Source organism: Neodiprion virginianus, chromosome 3, assembly GCF_021901495.1.
Source record: "Neodiprion virginianus isolate iyNeoVirg1 chromosome 3, iyNeoVirg1.1, whole genome shotgun sequence".
NCBI classification, from domain to species: Eukaryota; Metazoa; Arthropoda; class Insecta; order Hymenoptera; family Diprionidae; genus Neodiprion; species Neodiprion virginianus.
Genome location: NC_060879.1, coordinates 33,271,637 through 33,293,936, shown reverse-complemented (window position 1 = coordinate 33,293,936; position 22,300 = coordinate 33,271,637). Strand labels below are relative to the sequence as shown.

The window sequence follows — 22,300 nt, the reverse complement described above, 5'->3', positions numbered from 1 at the left end:
AGCCTGCATAATTTTGTTGACGGTATTTCGTTTTTTTCTTACCAATTACTTCGATTTCCTAATTATTACTGCTATTCCAAATTGTATGATAATAATAATAGAATTAAAATCAAATTTCCAATCACTGTCTTGGTTGGACAGGCAAAGTTCATTCGTACAATGGAGGAGTAGGAATGAAATAATTATGAGTATCACGGAGTTATAGTTACTGATCCAATTATGTCTAGTTACATGCAGGGTTCAGTATTCCCGGTAAATATTTGACGACGGAGTTGAAGTGAGGCGTAATGCGAACTATAAGATCGGTGGTTGGAAAGTGAAAACCAGAAAAATGTTTCGGAAAAAAGCTTTGTTTCACTGCGAAAGTATATCCGAGACGGATTGCTAATATATCCGCACGTAGAATCCTGTGTCGGAAAATCAAATGGCCTCGTCAAATGGTCAATGAAACTTTCATTACGCAGTGTCGGTAATTACCGCAGTGACTTATTCAGGGAATGAATCAGGTGAGAATTTTCATTTTACTCTTGCTAAGCTGGATTGATTGGTCCTCGTGTGTGAATTACACCCAGTAGGCTTGGGTCGTCACCGAATTGACAAAATCGGCGTATCGAATAAGCAATTGGGGTTTTTCTTCCAAGTAAAATGCGATTCCGGGCATCGGAATGAGCACGAGGAAAATTCAAGGCTGCAAATTGCTTCAAGTAATGGTTATTCACATACCAACGGCGGGAGAACATCGCGAGAGTCAGTCAACTCGGAATGCGGAGAACCTGCAAGTAGAGGAAGAATTTACAACATTGCACTGAGACGCCCAGACGTTTAATAACAGTTAGCTGACACTCTGCGGGGGAGTGTGAAAAATTAATTGCTTATATTTCGGGGCTGAAACTTTTCCGAACTCGTTATTCTCATTAACTCGTGTAACTCACACGGTGCCGAAACGCTGTTGAGCTGGCGTAACGATCTGCCTGAACGGAGTCAACCGGAGTGAAAAAGAATTTCAAAACTGCTCGGACTGAGCTAGGAAACGTTGCGAATTGCCGAGTTTTCAAACCCTAGGGTGCAGGGGAAGAGTGATCGCGGAGTTTTACCTTGGAATTGTACCGAATTCGAAAAAAGCCTCATCTTAGATCAATGTGTACGCATATCGCACGCATGCTTTATATAATATTAAGACATGCCCGTTGCAAGTTCGACGTTACATTCAAAGTTTTAGCAAAGATTTGCCTGGAACTTGAACACGTTCGATCGATGTCGCGTACAACTCTTGAATAATTTCACACGACCTTTGAACTTTTGTTTATTCGCTCATTACAGACAGTATCTACACGTTTAGTCGTCCCGAGTGAATAGAAACCCGTCGAAATATTACATAGTTACATTTTGCTCGTGATAATTTTTTTTTTTCTTTCGTTAACCTCGGGAGTTTTGAATTATTTCCCCTCCGGTCAGTGCTTTGAGCTTGAAAAATTCCATTTACCCGGCAGCTCGATTCTCTTTATTATCTACAGGTAGTAATAGTACATTGTGTATCAAGAGTGGAAAGGAGGCGATTTTGAAGAGCGCGAAGCTAGCCGCTCGAGCGATTCAGGGCGACGATCACACGAGTCAAGTCGCTTTCCGCCCTTGGTGCACACCATACTTTTTGTCCGACCCTTTTGAAACGCGTCATTTCATGCATGTTCGCCCGCTTCCGAATGGGTCCGAATCGCGTTACTTCGCGCCTGATTTACATGCATGAAATGACGGGTTTTCAAAGGGGTCGGACGAAAATAAATATGTAGGAGCTTTCGCAGAAATGGTTCAAATATGCGACTCGTGGCGTCGGGAAGTATCGCAGCGTGCAACGAGGGGAGAATAATGAACTGAAACTTTTTCTAATTTCAACGTGATCTTGATCGTTATCGTCGTCAAACTTTAAACGTGAAGTAATTTCCATGGGAATTTCCAGCGAGTCTCGTAGTCAAGTTTTCCCGTGTAGTATATGATCTGTAAGACGGGAGGATTATTCGTGCCTGCATGAATATTCACATAATCACCGTTCGCGTGGATTACATATAAAAATTTTTTTTCAACGTTAATGAAAGTACACCCCATAACTTTGAAAGCCGTGCATCGTCCGGTCGACGCACGGCTACAAATAACGATACTATAATTTAAACACAGCTCAGCCGTGTTGTTTGGGCGTGTTTTCACGTGGAGAGCAAACATTAAAATGCTGTTGTACGCAACCGGAACAAATAAAGCAATCAGCGCGATATTCATGCGGAATAATTGTTGTTTTTCTATTCAACGGCCAACCTGCGACCGGGTTATACGATATATACATATATACGTATAGACTATACATATATGCATATACCATAATGAAATTGCTATCGAATCGCGCAAAATAAAAATAATGAAAAATAATGGAGGAGAAAGAAGATATTTTAAACAAATGAAAACGAGTATTTGAATCGTTATATTCAATTATAAATGCGATCAAATTCCAGCGTTGATTTGTCAACCTGCCCTGCTGTTGGGAACTGATTGGAAAAGGTATTGAATTTATTATTCGTTACTCCGCTACCCACTTTTAATCAAGTTTTTTTACACACGCAGAAGCCCAGCGGTCAGCAGCAAAAGACCAATTTTCACCGTCCCTACATCACTCGATCTTTACATTGGCTTCGTTAAAATTTGAATTGACAATATCACGACGAATCTTTGAACGGATAGTTAAAACATCTCGTGTTTCGTTCAAGCGAACGTAAACAAAATGAGGTATAATTTTCCCGCACGAAGTATAAACGACAAGGCGAGATCGAACGAGGCTTTGCAAAATTAGCAGTCATTAATTCGCCAGAGTTTGAATACCGCCTCGCACCAACTGCGTCACCATTGCCTCACAACCGTTTCAGTAGGTGCGAAAAGGGCGAAGTAATTAGGCGCACAGATGTAAGTAGTTTGGACGTTTAACGAGAAGTCAAAAGCCGTCGGGGTATTCACTCTTAACGAGTAATTAATATTTACAGCCCCGGCAGGCTGTCTCGCAAATTCGCAGCCCTCCGTCGTTTTCGCGTTCTCAAAAGCTGCAGATACCGAGTGGCTGAAATCCGTATCGCCAAATTATAACCGTGCGAAATCGCGTTACATCGTTGCACCTACTTCATTTGGCACGGTATCCGGTTAAATGATTAATTTACTTTAATGCCCACCGTCGTTGATTCCGGCAAACTTCTGCCCGTTTAACTGCGTACAGTTATACGATCGGAGCTGCTGCTGGCAAAATTCGCGAAGGGAAGTTTATAACCAGTGCCGGCGCGTAGTCAACATTTAATTCATCCCCGTTAGGCAGTGCTCGGAGATAAATTATTACTGGTAATTTTGGAAACTGTTCAGCTTAGATATCCGAGTCCATGATTCTGGTAACTCGTGATCCACTCGTGGAAGACATGAATCGTTATTAAGAGCTGGGAACCGGATCAAATCTACTATACTCACTATATTTACTCTTCCTGTCCTGAATAAATTTCTACGCTGCTGAGGCTGGCTGCCAAATCCGGTCCGCGGTTTCCGCGTCGCTGTTTGATTACGCAATATATACTCGTGATCGTAATTCGATCAACTCCATACTCTGCGTCCTGATCTTTGATTGTCAACTTTCAGGCAATGAAATTTGCTCGCGGGACTCGGATAAGAAAGAACGCAGCAATTAAAGGTACCATACGTGATTATTTTAATCGATTCACGACCATCTGAATTTTCCTAAATTTCCCCGATCCCGACCCGATATTCGGACGATTCTTGGATATACCGCAGGGTAAACTACACGGTGACCTTCGTAATTCTCCGGAACGAGGGTAAGCGGTATCTGTCTCTTCGGAGCTTAGATATCGCCGGGTAAACAAAGTTCCCGATGGATAAAAGTCCCCGTCGAAATAGCCCAAGTTTCGAAACTCAACTCGCGTCCGAGAGTTTGGACGTCAGAAAAATGAAGCAGAACTTCGTTCCAGCAGAAATTCGGCCATTTTTTTGACGATAAAAACCCAAGGCGAGACCAGAGCGGAGAGGTTCGTCTCTTTCGATCCGCGGATTACACTTACGAAGGAATCGCGAAGTGGCGAGAGTGTCGACGCTTAACCGTTAACCGGATTTCGATTATTTCCGCTGCCGTAGTCTTATCTATTTCGCAAGCTCTCGTCTTCCGGCAGGCTGCAGCCCGCGGCTTCATTGTTCACCGTGAGCTGATAAGTGTAAAGTGGAAAAGCGGGAAGTGGAAGCCATCATCCGTTGCTGCTCCAATTCGTCGAGAGCCCATTCGCATCGTGGACTTTGCTCCCCGCAACATCCGGTTCCCGCATGAAAGCATCGGAAGTATCTCCCGGATCCCCGCCACGTGTCGGTCTGTCGTTACTCGCCTTTTCCTCACTTCCGCTCCATCTATTTCCGCCCGCGGTTCATCTCTTTCTCCCGACTCTCCTTCCAGCCATCCTCCGTCTTCGATTCCTCGCCTCGCCTCCCGTCGAGACCTCGTAATCTCTTAGTCTCTGATCTTGAGACACGGTGATCGAAATGATCGGAGATAGACTCGACTACCCCGGGCTAACATCTCGCTGCTCCGAACAAGTCGAACGATTTTGTGCCGCGCGATCCGATGGATGGACAGGTAATGCTGTGCCTCTCGATACGCTTCGAGCCCATACATCAAGAATCGTTCGCAAGCTCTTTTCGAGGATAAATTCCTCGTCAGTTAAGAGGATCCGAGAGCTTCTCGATACCCGGCGCGTTTTTCGGAACCTCGCAGCATCCTTCCAGCCATGATCGAAGCTCCCTTGGTTTCAAGGATGTCTTGCTATCGGTTGTTTCGCCGTATATAATGCCCCTTGCACCGCGAGTCAGTCTGCAGATCCTTCCACGTGATCCGATTGATTGCCCTATATTTTTTATAAGCACCTCTTATGTTATCTAATCCCGTGCACTTGGCTGGCGGAAGCCGTACCTCGCTTCGAGTATAAAACGTATTCAGGAAACTCGACGAGGAGACAAGCGCTTTGTCCTCGTTTTCACGATAAAGTGTGTCTTTTTTTCTTTTTTATTTTTTTTCTTTTTCGTATAACAAAGGCGGAGCGGGTACTTATTACACACACGATGAAAATTAATAAGCTGAAATTGAATTCCAGCCGAGACACTATCCGGCAAAACGTTCGCCAATTAGTAGTCTCCTCTGAATGGAAGAAAAAAGTGCAGCAAATTTTCCCGTCACGTGACCAGCTCGATTGGTCCTAAACCGAATTCGATTTTCCGAAAAATCTCACTCCTTTATGCCGGATTCTCTCAACCAGACTCTTAAATTTTTCGACTCCATTCCGACGTCCAGGGTAATAATGCGAACCGTCTCTCAGTTTTGGCGGCTTAATGGCACGCCATCGAAAGAGAAGAAGTGTTATCAGTCTTTTTTCCAGGGTTGATATTACCGCGCAAAGTGCAACCGTCTCAATCTCCCGGGCCTCGCCCACTTCATAAACGCGACGACCGCCTTCTCTCCGCGGTTTCCCCTTTTTCGTCCTTCCCTTCCGGTACTTTGGAAGGAAATGGCTTTTATAGGGGTTACGAAAGCGTCCGGAGGCACAGGCCACACATGAAGCGATAGGCGGGGTACAGATGGCCATTTTCAAAGCTGCCAGGTCGCCTTATTTTCGACGAATGTCCGCTTGACGCTGAAAATTAATTCCTGTAGCAACTCCGCCGCCTGTAATTCGCATTACGGCTCAAATTTTATCGGACGTTAATTGGCGAGCGGAGAAGATCATCGAATTTCTCTGTAAAAATTTTAACACTATTTCTCATCAAACGGGTGATTTTTCTTCTTTGACTTTTGACAGTAAAACACGCTTCTGAGCGAAAAAGTTGTACCTACAGGGTTAATTGCCGCCCGTAATCTGCCTGAGGGATCTCAACCGTCCGAAATGTCCTCCTCTTGACCGCTGGCCGACTTTTCAACGCAAGTACAACGAAGGGGCTTTACGTGGGACAAAAGCGTAGGTATTAAATTGCTCTTCCCTTCGCGGAAATTAATTGCGTCAGTTCGTTTGGTGAACCGGTAGTTCATTTTGAGACACACCTAGCTTCGCTCTCTTCATCTTTCACTAGGTATACAATATGTACAATTAGAGAAATATAAACAGATGGTTGAATTTACTGTAAAATTAACGCTTTGGGTACTTAGTATGGTTCATTGAAACTTATCCGTTATCGATCAGAAAACGAAGAACATTTTTTAACGGACGCATAGTTGTTGAATTTCTTGACTTTCAAGCTGTTGGAATAAAATGTTAATTCTCGGGTCCGAATTTAATGATACTAATTATTTGCCGCAGTCTCCTTGATTCGTCGATCAGTATTCATTCGTCGAAACAACCCCCTTGAAGTGATCAAATTTTTGGTGTGATTCGACCGTAAGAAATACCGTTGCGATTTGACAAAGTGGATTCTTTGATCCTGAATTAAATCTGTTCCACCAGTCGTAAAGACTTTGCAGAAAATGCTGGATGATCATCGAAGCGATTCCCGGTTGAAAGGCGACGTCGATCAGCGTCAACGTTCCGAGTTTCAACGCGCCACGGTTGTATAATAAAGTCAACGTCCGTCACGAGTAAAATTTCCCCCGAGGTGAAAGTATAATACGAAGTTAATCGGCTAGAAAGTAAGCAGGGTGGCAGATGGCGGCGAGCTTGTCTAACGGAGTATAAAAACCGAAGTACATACGTTTCGAGGGAAAATTTTAAATTTAAATTCGGATAAGCTAGTGCCGTGCACGGACTATCGTAACGGCGGCCGTCGCATCGAGTCCTGCATACGTAGAAAAAAAAAGAAACAAGCATCAACGTAAACTACCCTTAAGCCCTGACGTGTGTACCTGGGTTGTAATTCACAATAGCCCGCAATGCCTTGTTTATGTATTTTCCAGCACGCTCGCAGAGCTTTTGTCTGTCGTTTTTCACGACTCTCTGCGAGATCGCGAGCGCAGCGTTTGTTTTATCTCTGCATGTGCTTACAACAAGCGTTGGGTTAGTAGGAACCAGAATCCCGGCCATATTAGCTTCGTGTCGAACAGATCGGCGGACAAAATCAGGCTCAGGTTCTTTATGTCCTTGTCTGGTCAGGCCCGTTTTTTACGATTTTTCTTTTCTTTGTATCCGTATGTTGCTGAACTCGTTTCTCTGCGAGCTTTAATGCGAAAGATATCAATTGTGATGTTCTTCTGATTTTCGATCTCTTAAGTTTATACTTATAATGATATACGAGATCTGAATCACATTCTGAATCATCAGTCGGGGAAAAAAAAAACAAGAAAATGTCGATGAACACGACGGAAACAATATTCCTATTATGTAATCAATTCAAAATATGGATCTTATTCGTCTTTAACTGTCTTTGAAAACTACCATCAGCACCTAAACCTAAAACGTCATCATTTTGGAGTCAAATGGAACCTGTCCGAAATTTATTAAATTCCAATTACGTACAGTACACATAAATTTCCATAACTTCTTCAACCACCGTATCACCCATTCGCGTGAAAATTGAAGGGAGAGCACGAACCTTCAGGTCGTAAGTACTTCTTCATATGTTTCGGCGTGGGGTAAAAATTGAAAATAAGAATGTAAAAATAAGAAAAATGCAAAAACCACCCGACAATAGATCATGGCACATCCCTGCAGGGGGCAGGTTAGCCGGAGGTAGTTTGTTCGGCGCAAACAGCAATTCCCACTTTGGCATGGGGCCAGTCAGACCAGCGAGAGCAAGAAACGGTGAATAGCTATATCTACGCAGTATCAACGTGGCTCGAAGCAACTACATATACACACACACACAGATGTATTATATATATATATTTTATATATATATATATATATATATATATACATACATATAGGTATAAATAGTCTGCAAGCTATCCTTAGATTTCTCCCTCTCTCTTTTTCTCATTCGTTGTTTTTTCGCATATATTTTTTTCCCCATTTCTCTTCCGAACAACAGCAGCAGGGAGGCGGGGCGAGTGGATGTTCCATCGTCTGATGGTAATGAATGTTTTTTTAATGTGGCTGCACAGACGGCTTGGATTGTTTTGGGTCGCGGGGGTGGAATCGATCGATGCACCTGCAGCAGGTCTGGGATTTTCAGTTTGTGGCCGCGTCTGGTCTGCTGTGTAGTGTAGTGGATATGCAGCCGGCGACGAATGGGACGAGCCTTTTTTTTTCCCGGCGGGAAATCTAGATATAATCAAAGTGCAGAGAACCGCGTCTGCATGCTATATCGTCGTTTACCTAAGCAGCGGGGAAATCAGCCGATATATACCTCTGTAATTCAACAACTATACCCAAGTTGGGAGAATTATTTTATATTCAGGTGTGCGCAAAGTTGTATCCATTTTTATAAACTATTTTTACTCTACAATTTCTATTGTCCAGTTTTTATTCTTCACCTCGCAAAGTTTCCAACAAATTTTCACACTGCTCGTGCAGCAGCTGGCTGGTTACTTTTTTTAAACATTAAATACTTCGCGACGCGTATATATAACAAAGAAAAACTTTTCCGCAGGCTATAGGTACAACTACATTTGTTCCCTTATAAAACTTTGTTCGGCAGTCAGTTTTAATACACTCACGGCTGTAGGATAAGTTGAGATTAGCTTTTCTCCCGACTCACAATTAGCTTGTCGATGATAAGATTGCTCCAACTTTTAAACGTCTGGTTCAACTTGGCGCGAACACAGTAAATACCAAGTCATGAACGAGATTCCGAATCATCGAATGGAAGACGAAGAAAAATTCAACGTTTGGAACTGAAGATTTTGATGCTTCGCTTTTTTGTCGAAAGCTTGTTGCCGAAATTCTTGATCCGTTGAAATTGTGATACACAATTATTGTACCTCAAAAAAAAAAAAAAAAACGTATCAATCAATACGTGATATACAACCTAATAAGGTTCATGCTCGTGTTAATTATATACCCGATATTTTTCAAATACAATTGATTCGGAAAAATAATTTATTCCACCTACCTACCGGCGCTGAGAATTCTAGAAATACTCGGCCTTCCTTGTTACATATAATTACGAATCAAGGAGTGAACGCTTCTGGGATTTCATTGCCCAATCAAGAAGACGGATGAAACGGTTATTCGAACCCAAACGAGAGAATCGCCCGGTCGTCGGTCGAATCTCGTTGGCAGTGATTCGTAAGTAGTGGGAATAGGCGTTCGGTCAGACGCATTGTTAGGAACGTGCGTAAGCAGCTCGTGATCATTTCGGGTGAAGGAGGCCGAATTCCCATGTGTTCTGTGGGCAAGTATTTTTTTTTAAAGAGATTCCTCTCGATCCAATAAAATAATCAACGTAAATCTGGTCACGACCGATTTTTTGCGAGGCATATTACGCTTGATTATTTTCAGAAAGTAAGTATTTTAATATCGTGAGGATAAAAATAAAGGCAGCTTACGCTAAAGGCGGACGGAATACTGCGACCTGATCGTATCAGGAATTGTGGAAATTGTTTCAGAGTAAAGTTTACCTCGTGTAAAGCTTGATTTTTCTTCAACGAAGCTCTACAAGTTGTTTATTCGGTTGCGATTTATTCAACGTAGAGATAAACGCGAAATTGAGCTTTACTCAAGAGAGAAACAGAGAGAAAGTTTATTTTATAATGATAAATATTTGTCCGCTGAAAGGATATCAAGTTATACCTGATCCACTCCGAGATTCAAACTCCCTAATTATGCAAATCGAAATGAACACGGCGGTTAAAGGGGAAGTTCGTAATCGGGGAAATTCATAGATACTGTATATGGCACCACCATTTTGAATCTGTATTGATTTTACCCGCATTGAAATACCTGTGCTTTTCGCATTATCACAAAGAGTTGTTGGCTGTTGAAGGAGACGATTAAACGTAATGTTATAAGACATACAACGGATCAGTGATAGAACTCAATGTTAAATCAGACGAGGCTTAGCCCGGCAAATATATAATACCGACCGATTGTTTAGTCTCTGCGAAACCTGAAGAATAACAGATGAAAATTTACGCCTGATGCGATGAAATCCTTTTAGATTGAAGTTTACCGAGTGTATTTAGACGAGCGTTGTTGTTCGATACGCAGAAGCGAAAAAGGGGAGGATAAAAGTTTCTAATTTTCCTCGAAGGGAAAATAAAACGAGCAAGAATTACAGACGTGCAGCGTTACTTTCTCAACGAGTTCTGTCTCGAACAAATATAGATACAAGTTATCGATTCGATACCGTTGATTCGCTCCGCGGTTCATGTTTTTCTTCAAAAATCTGAACATCTTCGTGATTAATGAATTATTTCGACGGTGCGTGAATTCGCTAATAAACGATCGGAGAAGCTCGACAGCGGAGGAAGAGAAATTACTTTGAAAATGGCTGATCGACGGTAGGTTCCGAGCGAAAAGAGATTGATAAAATAAATTAGATCAGTTTTTCCCCGCGTTCGTTAGAACCTCTATAAATAATTAAGCCTTAAAAGTTTCCTACCGATAATTAAAAATAAGAATAATTAATTTAAGAAGGACAAAGAAGAAACGACTTGAAAGAAAAAAGGAAAGCAGATTATTACTCCGGCGCCTTCGCTGCTGTCCTCGTCCAACCCTTGCAACAACAATAATTTTCATCTATTCATTTTCCACGTCGGGAGATAAAAATTTACGCCCCTTTGCAGGCAGTTCATTGATCGAGGAAAGCCTTTCGAGACAGCAGAGGGTCTTTTGTTTCTATTATAAGTCGTAATGTAATTATCAGCATTAAGCCTGATGAGACACAGAAGTTAAAGAAACGAACCGTCTCCTCGTCGCGAAGGAAAAATAAATTCTATCACTTTATCGCAGCGACGCGGATCTCGATATTTTGCCACATTATTTAATGTCCGCCCGAAAGCTGCTTCCCGCGAATTAGCTCCCTGCAGGTCAAAATGACAGTCTTTCACTAATTAAGCTAATTTAGAGATAATCTGGTGCACGGCACCGACCGACTCACTGTACAACTTTTGCTCCGAGCTGAAACCCAGCCGAGACTCACGTTACCTCTAATTGCTTTCGGCTATTTGTCAGTTTAGGGACCCCGCAGACCTAATTACCGCGCACTTAATTAATTGATACCGTCAAGTCAAGTATACCCAACTATCAACTCGGTATGTGGAACCTCTAAACGTGAGTAATTACACGGTCTAGCTTATGTTTTTTAGCTTTGCGTATATTTGTGCGAGCAGTCAAATTGCACCCATATAACGGATTAAAAAAATCGCCTAGTCGTTATTTCCATACTTCAGATGAATGGGCAAAGAAAATAGATACTACTTGAAGAATTATTGGCTTTTTCAGATTATTTTATGCACATGTAACGGTATTTCTACATACTTCGTATACTTAGGTGCAAGTATATTAGTATATAAATGTAGCGCAAGTGCATTTATTCCCTCTGTTTCGTACCTGCATGAAAGGTTAAGTAAAAAAAAAAAGCGACCGACAAGTTGTTCTGTCGTGCGAATCAATCTTGTCGTTCCTTAGCTTCGTGACTTTAGAAAAAATCTACTATCTCCCCAAGAATCTTACCAGACGAGAGCAGCTGCCATCTTTTGGCAGATCGACCATTAAAACCGAATTCCGAATATTAGAATATGACGCATGAGTTGACGCTAATTAACGCCGGCAAGAAAAACGTGCTTCACTGCAAAAGTTTAACGGTGATTTGAGTGCGTATGATTTATCCTCTTTTTCACCACTGCAAATTGACAGAACATCCCTCGGCGTTTAGAAGGGTGGAGAAAAGGCGGTGCGAAAAAAAAAACCGTGTGAATTTTCGATTCCATTTTATTCGTACTGCGGAAGTGAAATACCGAGGAATGGATGGATCCCGCTGACACGTGCTGTCGATGCAAGAAAACAGCAGACGTTGTAACACGACGGATAAAAGGGTGACAGTTAAACGCGCTGAATGCGTGAACTCGAAAAGCTCGAGGAGTTTTATTCGGCGTTTAAAATCCGTAGCTCGAGTCAAGACTTGGTGAATTAAAAAATTCGGCAATCGGTTAGCGCAGGATAAGAAAATTTATTGCAAGCCGCCGCCGAAAACGGAATAAAATCACGTGTCAATACGAAATTTACATCTGTTCAACAGAGGCATATAAAATTGGAATTTTCAAACCTTGCGAGAGAATTTCGCTTGAAATATATTCACTCTGCGGAAGTATAAGTCAATATTTTTTCATCGCGTGGTGAATAACGCCGAGTTCTTCTCGAACCTACCCTACGTTCGAAATAGAACCAGAGGAGACAGAGAAAACAGAATGACAAAGGAAATTTTGTTTCAAGACGGGACGGCGATTTATTCGAAGCTTTCGCTTCAAAAGTGCAATTCTTCCCTCGAAACTGGGAATATAGGTACGGAGGTGGAAAATCGAACCTCTGCGTGGGCTCGAGTACCTAAAGCGAAACAACGCGGCGCGGTTTCGATTCCAGACATCTCAGCAGCCATCCAATTTCGGTACATTCCACCGCATGTCCTGTTTTTCTTCAGGGATGAGTTTACGCAATTTCAACATCCCAGCGATAGCGCTCGTGACATCCGCGCTTTAGAATCACGCCGGCTTTCCCTTACTCACGGAAATAAAATCCTCCCGAGCGTAACAGCGACTTTAAGGATCGGGCGCAACATATTTCTCTGGAGATCTGGATCGTAGGTTTATCCCATACCCGCCGCCATCGCTCTTTCTGCCTTCTCGAAGTCACACACGGCAAAAATTTATCGCGTTTACCGAATACACCAGAAAAAAAATGATGCATCGATTATAAATGCGATTTCGCTCAATAAGCTAATTTATTGTTTTGATAGCTTTTTTTAAATCAATTTTGATACATTTTTCGCGTCACGTTTTTGGTAACATCAAATAATTCTTTCTTTACATGCCAGTTCAATAAAAGTTCTGTTCCGATGTCGTGTGAAAAACAAATCATCGATTCTTACACAGTTATTTAAGAGTCGGTCGAACAACTAACGCAAAATAAACAAGGCGTTTTCTTTTCGTGTTTTAACACCTGTTCTCGACATTGGGAGAGACGTTGGTAGAAAAAGGTGCGGAAATAAAGAGTCTGGCTGTTTTCTTTCGTCCTCTGCTTTTTCGTATTAAGGACCATCTTGACACAGGTCGAAGGCCCTGCATACCCGTAAAATTCCCGAAAGCCTAACGAATAGAGGCGATACATCACTGCTCGAGGAAAAAGGGGGAGAATGAAATGCTGCGTGTTCACACTAATGATAAATTGGGGTACATGAATCCGTGTGTGGAGGCAACACGAGACGGAGTAAATTGTAATTGAACGACCGAATTGTGCGACCCGATGTTTATCTGCACAGTGTGGTAAAATATATAGGGTATTCCGTGCCAACTTGTGGACCAACGCTTTTCAACCCAGACAAAATTTATGTTGACTAAATTATTTGTATTAGCTATCATTCTAAAGCAACCTTTTCATTGAATTGGGTATCAATTTGTTTTTTTTTTTTTTTTCTCTCAAAACCGAGGCTTGGACGAAATTTTGAAATTGAAAGTCTTACCCCGCGTAAAATTTCAACGCCCTCTTCTCTAAGCATGCAAGCAGCTACCTCGGAAACAATTCTCAAACTCGAATCAAGTTCTACTTGAACTTTGTTTGCCCCCCGGGGTTCTACGGGCTGTTCCTCCCCGGGAACTTTTCACAAGAGTTGTGAAATATACCGTATACACTACATACGTATATAACATGTATACTGCAGGCTGTATTCACGTGTACTGCTATTATTCACGGGGTCGAAAGTCGAACGCCTACGGCGAAACCTCCGCTGTATCTCACGGAAACTGATTAATTACCAGCGGATGCGAATATTGACTTTTCTTCCGTATTTTATAAATCCCCGAATACACGCTTGATACGCGCTGTTCAAATATCAAGAACCACATGCTACGTGATCGATGCGTGAAAGCACATATAGGTCCATTTATCAGTAAAACCAGTTGGTATTCGTAAAGTTTAAGGTACACTTCATCGTCCAAATTTTCTTCACAAGGCACCGTTCTTCTCCGAAAACCAACAACTTTCACTACAGTGGAGGAAATCGCGGAAAAAATTTTTATACAGTAAATATTATCGTCTATATTTACCATAATAGGAAGAAAATTTTGAAACTCAGTCAAAAATGACAAGCAAAAAAATCATCGTGTCTTCGGATGATGAAAATTTTTGGTCTCTCGTAAGTTTGGAAAGAAAATCGCACACGTATCTCACGGATTCCAATCAAGCAAAAGTACATCGTTGGATTGTTTCAGGAGCAGCAGCCGTACCTTTTAAAGCAGGAAAGTTTAGATTATGCTTGAGAGGTGAAACCGAATCGTGATCCCAGGAAATTAAATCACGACTGCGCTCAGGAAAAAGCTTTTTACGCTTTTTACTGCATTTGTTCCGCGATCCAATCGAGAGGTTCGTTGGTATAGATCTACGCATTGCGCCAGTGAGCGAGAGGAAAATTGCGGAGGGTAAATTACCGCTAGAAATAATTAACAAGATTTAAAGTTCTCACACGGCAAGTCCGCACTCTGCATAATATTATGTCAAAAACTTTGCGAGTCGAGACTCGGGCGAATCTTTTGACGCTTATATTTAAGCGGTTTCTCCAACGGCGGAACTGACGCTGCTACAAGAAAGCAAAAACTCCTCCGATGACGCGACGTTGGGCTCAATTTCGTTTAATATTTATAACCGTTTCAAACATCCGATTTAAACAAATTTACAGTCACAAAAGCCACGGGTGCATTATATATAAGTTCAAAATAACCAGTTAATGCAGAATCTATTCAAAAATATTGCTTTGCTCTCTCTCATTCAATATCATAAATATTCGGTAATCGAATTATATGTATATACACGCATTCTGCCGGTTGACGATTTCGCAACCGATATTCGCAGCTGATGATATCTAAGGGAAAACAATAGTTAGCGAACCAATGAAGCAGCCGATCGGAAATCACCAGACAGACTTTCAACCAGCTTGTTTTTTCTCGGATAAAAGGGGCTTTTTGTTTTGCAATTCTCATATTCGAAATTAACCTTCCTACGTACCGTGCGAATTTCACTGTCTCGAAAGAGTTTTCCAATTTCAAGAAATTCCTGAGCCTAATCGCCGGAGGGAAGAACCGAAAAGGCGAGGAACAGTTGTGGTCGAAAGTTCGAGGACTCAACTTTTTGCGTTAATTAAAGAGAAACCTCACTGAAATTGTGTAAAAGCTGACTAGAAACTTGATAATATTATGAGATGTAAAAATAAAAAAGATCAGTCCCCTACAATTTTCAGGTTCAAGTGCCAGGCTTTGGAGAAAAAAATATTACGCCCAACAAACTTTTCGAAGATTTATCTCTTACACTGAAATAAATTGTAACATTCTTCACGCGTGATTTTTTATCGCAGAACTTTGTTCCTCAGGAAATCTTGTATAGTATCACCCATTGAAAATTTTAGGTCTCGTTTCGTAATGCACCAAATTTCACTAATGAATTTTCCTTCACAATGCCTTGAAAGTTTTCCACAACACTTGATACATTTTTGATATTGAATAGAACGAAAAGCTCTCTCCTGATGAGGCTCAAGTTACCAAGATTAATGTGACGAGAAATCAGGGGACAAAAAATAATATTGTCCAATTCTATAATAATTGTCAAGGAGTTTAAAGTAAGAGAAAACATCTATGGGCAAGGATTCGACTTATTTCCTCATCACTGCAAGCACTAAATTCTCATTTTCAAGAGGAAAAGGATTTTAAATCTGATTACCGCGCATCGGATTTCCTTGCCTCTCGTCGCGATATTCAATATTGAAATTGAATTTCTCGATAATTTTATACACAGACATATTTGTACCGTACACGGGATGCCTGTACGTGAAAATGCTAGGTTATACAAGCGAGCAAGTTCTCCAGAGTGTAAACGACGCGGTGCAGAGACGAAGCTCTGATTGCGAGGGCCGCGCTTCGCTTCTTCCTTCTTTTTTTCATTCATCAGACGATGCGATACTCGCTATTTCGCAGAGGAGACTCTGTCTGGCTCGAATGAATACCAGCTGCTCGTTTCTTTTATCTCAAAGGAGAAAGAAATTCGTCGTGTCTGTTCGGCAGAAGAATTCAAGAATTTCAGCGAGAACACCAGAATATTTTCAGAAGACATACCGACGCTGAGATCTCAAAGACGAAATATCGCCATTATTAAAAAGTAAATTATACCTTTGCAGCGTCCCGTTACAATTATTCTTATTTCCGTTGTCGTTATTTCCAAGAAGTAACTTTGCCCAGGGACAAACATGCCGTATTTCAACCATCGATCGAGGCTCGCTTTCACCATTTCTACCACCTTTTACACATATCGTAAAGAACCAACAGACTCGTATATGCCTTCGACACGCGGAAGTGAAACAATCACCCCGGAACACGTGACGTAATTATCTTGGCGAAATTTCCTCGTCACGTTCTGTAGTGAATTAACATGACGCTATATCAGGGGTGAAAATAAAGTGATCCTGGACGCGGTCGGATCATCGGCTCATCCGCTCAGCGGGATTGTTCGTGAAGCTTTTTAATAACGTGGAAAAAGCTTGCGCGAGTACAAGTTGCATTTGGAGTCTCGAAACGTTTGCCCGGAAAATAGGATCCGAGTGGTACATAAGACGCGTTTGTGAATCGCGTCACGTTCGCAAATTTAGCTAGCACATCCTTTCGGGGACATGTTGTGTTCTCTCGTGAGGAAAAGTCTTTCGTGCCCAATTTGGCGAGTATCCGAGTCACAATTCCTGAAAAGGAGAACTATCTCTATGATTGACGGTTTGCCGCTTATTTTTCGTATATTTCGCCAATTTCGATGCACACATACATGTGTACAGATATATATACACGTGTATAAAACGGGTCAATCAATCTTGCGCGCCGAAATAGACCAGGATATACGAAAGATAATGGTGGCCTTTTCGGAATAGCAGGAAATTCAATTTGCACATGTGAAAATTTGCTCCACGTCAGACTCGCATCAAGGGCTTGTCGATCACTTTTTGGACGGGAAATCAATCCGTTTTAATTGGACAAAAAAAGCCACAATACAAGGAATAAAATCACCCCATTCTATTATCGTTGTGCCACTTACCTTCCGCATTAGCAATGGTGCAGAGGACGACCAAGAACAGGACGACGACTCCCATGTTTGCTCGGCCCCACATATTCCTGAAAAAGATAAGAAAGATTATACAAAAACGGAATTTGATGGAATGGAATAATTTTTTACGCCTGCTGTGACGATGTTAGCAAGCAATACAGGAAGCGAATACATTTTGAAATAAATGTACATTATTTTCACTTGCTTGAGGCAGAGACTAGGTGCCAAAAATTCGAGGCGAGATGCGCGTAAGACGTTGACTCTTGTGGCAAAATAATTCCAGAGGAAAAAAAGTTGGCGAACTTGTGCGAATAGCGCGAGCTGATTAAAGCTTGCATATTTTATATTGCAGCCCGGTGGAAATTCTTTTGGAAATTGATGCAGCTCAGGATTAATTAAGTAGGTTGGTTGGCTGAAAATTGAAACTTTTTATTAATCTTATCACAAGTTGTATTTGTACGTCTAGTATTCGTAAAATTATTATACATTTACATAAACTGTGAAGATCTCTTTAAAAATGTTGGCTATCGATGATTCTTTTCAGATTGCGTCAAAATGATTAACAATTTTATAGATTCGTTCGATTTCACTTTACGATGGCTCATTTAATTTAATATACTATATTTTCTCCAAGTTCAAACATAATTTTCTTTTTTTTTTATTACGTTGACATTGTTAAATACTCAATTTTTCAACTCGATATTAATTATGATGAAAAAAAAATCGCAGTATTGAATTGACGGCAGAAGACAAAGAAGTTTGCTATAGTCACTTTGTAGAAAATAAATTATATTTTTTACCGTTTTGAACCGATTCGAAACTAAGCTTCGGTATCGAAACTTTAATTTATATTTTCAGTGTTTCCCACTTTCGAATTTTTCGAGAGAAATTTTTGACACAGAAAACATATATCGGATGTACGAACTGTTGACGAAGTTAATAAAAAGGCTCGTTTTTCGGCCGACCAGCCTCCTTTAAATATGAGATTGAGTCGCGTGACTAATTTTCAGTGCGGGAAAGTTGGCAAAAGTTTGCTCGGAAGAAACTGAGCAGATTGTCAATATGAATGAGCGCCGCAACGGGTGCAGCGTGATTACGCGTTAACCGAAATATCATTATCATTATCATTATAATCATTATTACCAGCCAAGATATTACGTTGGTAATTGGGTTGAAAATATTCGAATGGAGCAGCGAAGAGGTCTCGTGAAATAGAAAAGAATATAAGAAAAAGTGCCGAAGCCTTCGGCAGTACTTAAAGACATCTGGCGAGGTCGTTTTCCCCGACGCCTGATCTTCCAATTTCAGCGCACATTTTTATTATCAAGAATCAAAGAAGCTGCCAGTGGTTGGTGATAAAACGGTCGGCACGCTGGGAAATTAGACTGGGTAAGGAAAATGGCAGGGTGGCATATAATCGAAGCCATGATAATATCGGCGAAATAAATTACAACGTCAGTTCACCTCAAATTCCTCACTGGCTTCTCTTCCAGGCTCTCGCACAACACCTCGCTCTTCCTCTTTTCCCTCTTTCTACGCTCCGATTCTCGCCGAGTTATAAAAATACACCCCCTCGTGTTATTGCGATCCGATAATTCGGAGAAAGATAATGAAAATTTGAAACATTGTGAGATTATCTCCTTTCTACCAGCCAATAAGTGGCTCGATTTTTATTTTTCTGCCCGGTAATGAAACCTCGAATATGTACAACAGCTGTTCCTTTTCCCTTGGATATGTTAACCGACTGGTTCCCTTTAAGCTGTATTATAATTGATTTCCTACACGATACCATTATATATGTTATTCGTTAAATTGATTTTCCGTTGGTATGCGAGATTCGGAATAGGCGATTAGCTGAACGTCTAATCATCCGCATTATAGAGGCACGTGAATCAACGAAGACCCTGAAATTCCCTCGTTTCTCTTTGACGTCCGTTGTACAAACAAGTTTAGTACGCAAGTTCGTCCCTTAGGCTATAAATATTCCCGTTATTTCAAGTCTAATGCCACATTTCGCTACCCATGTAAGCTTTTGAAACTGAGCATGAAGCGGATCGAGATTGTCTGAAGCCCTCAACATTTTTTTGATTAATTTTTATATCACATAAAACAAAAATAAATTATCCTGGTCGATCCTTACTGCACCGGCAATTGCAAGAGATATTTACTGTACCTTCATCAACGTGAGGATTTTTTTTCTTTTTTTTTACATTTCATTTACGCAGGTTCGGTCAAAACAACGCGTGGTAAAAGTAGTAGGAAGTGCAGATTGCATGAGAAAGTTTCTTTCGTTGTGCGGAACCGAATGAAAACCCTTTCGGTTCAGGTTTTCATTCATTACTTATACTCCTGTAAAAAAAAACCAATTAGGAGAAGCTGTCGATATTTTCCTATATCAATCTTCGACTCACACTTAGTATTCTAGCAGAGTATATATTATAGGTATAGCGATGCAGTGTGCAGTCGGAGAAAACTGGAGAGAAAAAGGGTTATAATAGTGACGATAATAGGGTTGCAGTCATTTTCTGACATTCGTTTTATTCATTTTATCTGCGGTTTCATTCGAATCGATTTCCCACCTGTACGGGCATATTCGTATAAACCTAAGAAAGAGTGGCTGAAGAACTCCTAGTTCGAATCCTCGTCCTTGAACTTTTGCCAATTTATTGTTCAACCACTTTTCGAACACGACGACACCCTTAAATAGATACAGAACCCCGAATTCCTGTGTGGATCTAGGTTTGAAGTGAAATTTCTCGTCTTTCCACGAAAGAAGAAAAATAATTTTTTCGCTGAAGAAAATTTTCAACCAAATCAATATCTTCTTCCGTTTAAAATTAATTACCGAAGAACATTTTTGAACAAAATATTCCCGGACTAAGTAGAAACATTTATAAAAATATTTTGATACGTCGGCAAAAATTTTGCACAGTTTCATCCAAATTCTTCGTTAGTATTGGAATATTTTCAATTTCCAAGCTATTTGCTAATGGATGAAACAACGTTGCGTTGGACGGGTAGTAGTAATAAATAATTTTCATAAGTTGCACGTTATTAGAAAACTCATTCAAGATGTTTGCAGGAGTGTTGATGTATTTATCCGAATGATCGAGTAGCTGTGGACGACGATGATGTAAATGCGGTAACAATCAACGTCAAATATTGGCAGGCTTGTTCTTGCGAGGGTTTGTTTGTCTGAGCGGTCTGTTTAGAACGTTGCAAACCCAAGCAAACATCGGCGGGTTGCTGTTTTCCATACATCGGGTAGCCGTGTAGGATTGCATCAGCCTGAAGCGAAACATTAATTCGAGGAACGCGAACCTCAGTGCAAACGTTCTGGGATTCAGGATTAGCCCACGGGGATTACCCGTAATGCAACATAAGCTCCGAGCTTAAATTCGCAAAGGGCTTTCTCCCGGCGCATAAGATTACAATAATATAAGGGATGGAAGTGCGGCTAGACTCGAGCCGTATTAACTTACACCCGGAGACGTTTTGTTCATCGTTTCGAAGTTTTACGGTCCGCTTAGTGAACACGCGTAACGTAAATTGTGAATACACGAGGCTGTTTGCCGGAACGATGTCCGAAATCACGCGCCTCCACCTGCTCATGTCAAAAATCCATATCCCGAAATTGTTTTCCCGATTTACCGCCAGTGGGTTGAAAAAAAAGTGTTCCGAAAAAAGCCGCGAGAAAAACGTGGTATTAAAAACGTCAACTCGGTCAGTACGCGCGGTACGTTACATCCGGTTTTATTCCATCCCGTATTCACCGGTATTCGCACAGGAAGTATGAGCTTTATTTCAAAATACTTTTATTATCCGCGATTCTCGCCAACCGTCTGGATTTTCAGATTCTAACTTTCCAAAGCACGCCCCAATATCGCACAACCACGCACAGAAGAAACGTAAAACATTCTTTTTTCTACCCTCGTTTTTTTTGCCTCCACACATTATTATCGTTATTTTTATTTTCGCGTCCCCTGGTTGTCAGATCAATTTCATGCCTCGAAAGCTCTCGCATTCGCAGCAAAAAGAGTCCTCTTTGAAACCAAGTTCGAAGTACACAAAATTCCGATTTAAAATTCATGCCGTGTCAGCAAACTCCAACAAGCTAAACGCGTTACATATCTGTAGAATAATTTATACGTACGTATAAAGAAACTCCTACTCTCTGCATGGCGATACAGCTAAACCGAAGACGCGAAAATCCTTCACCGCTGCGATATAATTTTGCATTCGCGTTCAGGGAATACGTGAAAAACGCTTCATTTTCAGCGAAAGATTTTTATCTTCAAACGAAAACTCGCCACGTTCTGTCGTCGGGGGTGAATTATACCGCTATGTAAATTGAACTGGTTCTTTTTTCCGCACGGCAGGTGAACTTAATTCGGTTCGGTCTAACAAGCCACGTCGCACACCTGCTCGAGTAAATTACAGCGCGGGGCACCCGATAGAGGCACGTGTGTATGGGCAACACGTGATCCGAATATCAAGCGAAATAGCGCCTCGTACTCACGCATATTACGTTCTAATACCTCGATCAAACCCCATCGCGGCGTTTCCTTTAACCGACACTCAAGATCCGAGTAGTTTTAGAGTTGATCCCCAAATTTCCATACACCGCATTCCGCACGAAGTTCCGAAACTGCGTTCCATGATACGTAATTTAGGGGTGTGTAAAATCTGAATTCATCATCGCGCTACCGACCATCGATATAATTGTACAGAATTCGATAAAGAAATTTGATGAAAATTTACCCTTTCGCCCGAACCATGCATCGATCGTTAACTCGCTGCTCACCGTATGACAGAGTTTATTTGTTCACCGGCGTTTAATGGACAGTTTTGGTAGTTTCTCACGATATTATTTAGCGTACTTACTCGTCTAACGTTTGATTACTCGAGGTTGCCGGAAAATCGTTAGCAAGGCACCATCGGCAGGTCGAGCGTTTCCCGTCCCCTTCTTTTAGTGCAGTCCGTAGTGCCGCTGATCACGCAAAACCGGGGGAACCCTGCTTTTCCAGGCGAACAGACCCTTCGCGTCTAAAAATAACCCATCCGTATATCAC

The 22,300-nt window shown here is 41.4% G+C and overlaps 1 protein-coding gene across 3 annotated transcripts in view; it reads right to left on the bottom strand.

The window, feature by feature from the left end:
- The window catches only part of LOC124299948 (uncharacterized protein CG3556), a 48,280-nt gene that overhangs the window by 7,190 nt on the left and 18,790 nt on the right, over positions 1-22,300 (bottom strand). For all 3 annotated transcript variants that reach the window (XM_046753430.1, XM_046753428.1, XM_046753431.1), the window contains exon 2: positions 17,220-17,296. In XM_046753430.1, the coding sequence (XP_046609386.1) occupies positions 17,220-17,292 (73 nt within the window). In that variant the 5' untranslated portion in view covers positions 17,293-17,296. The remainder of the gene's footprint in view (positions 1-17,219; positions 17,297-22,300) is intronic.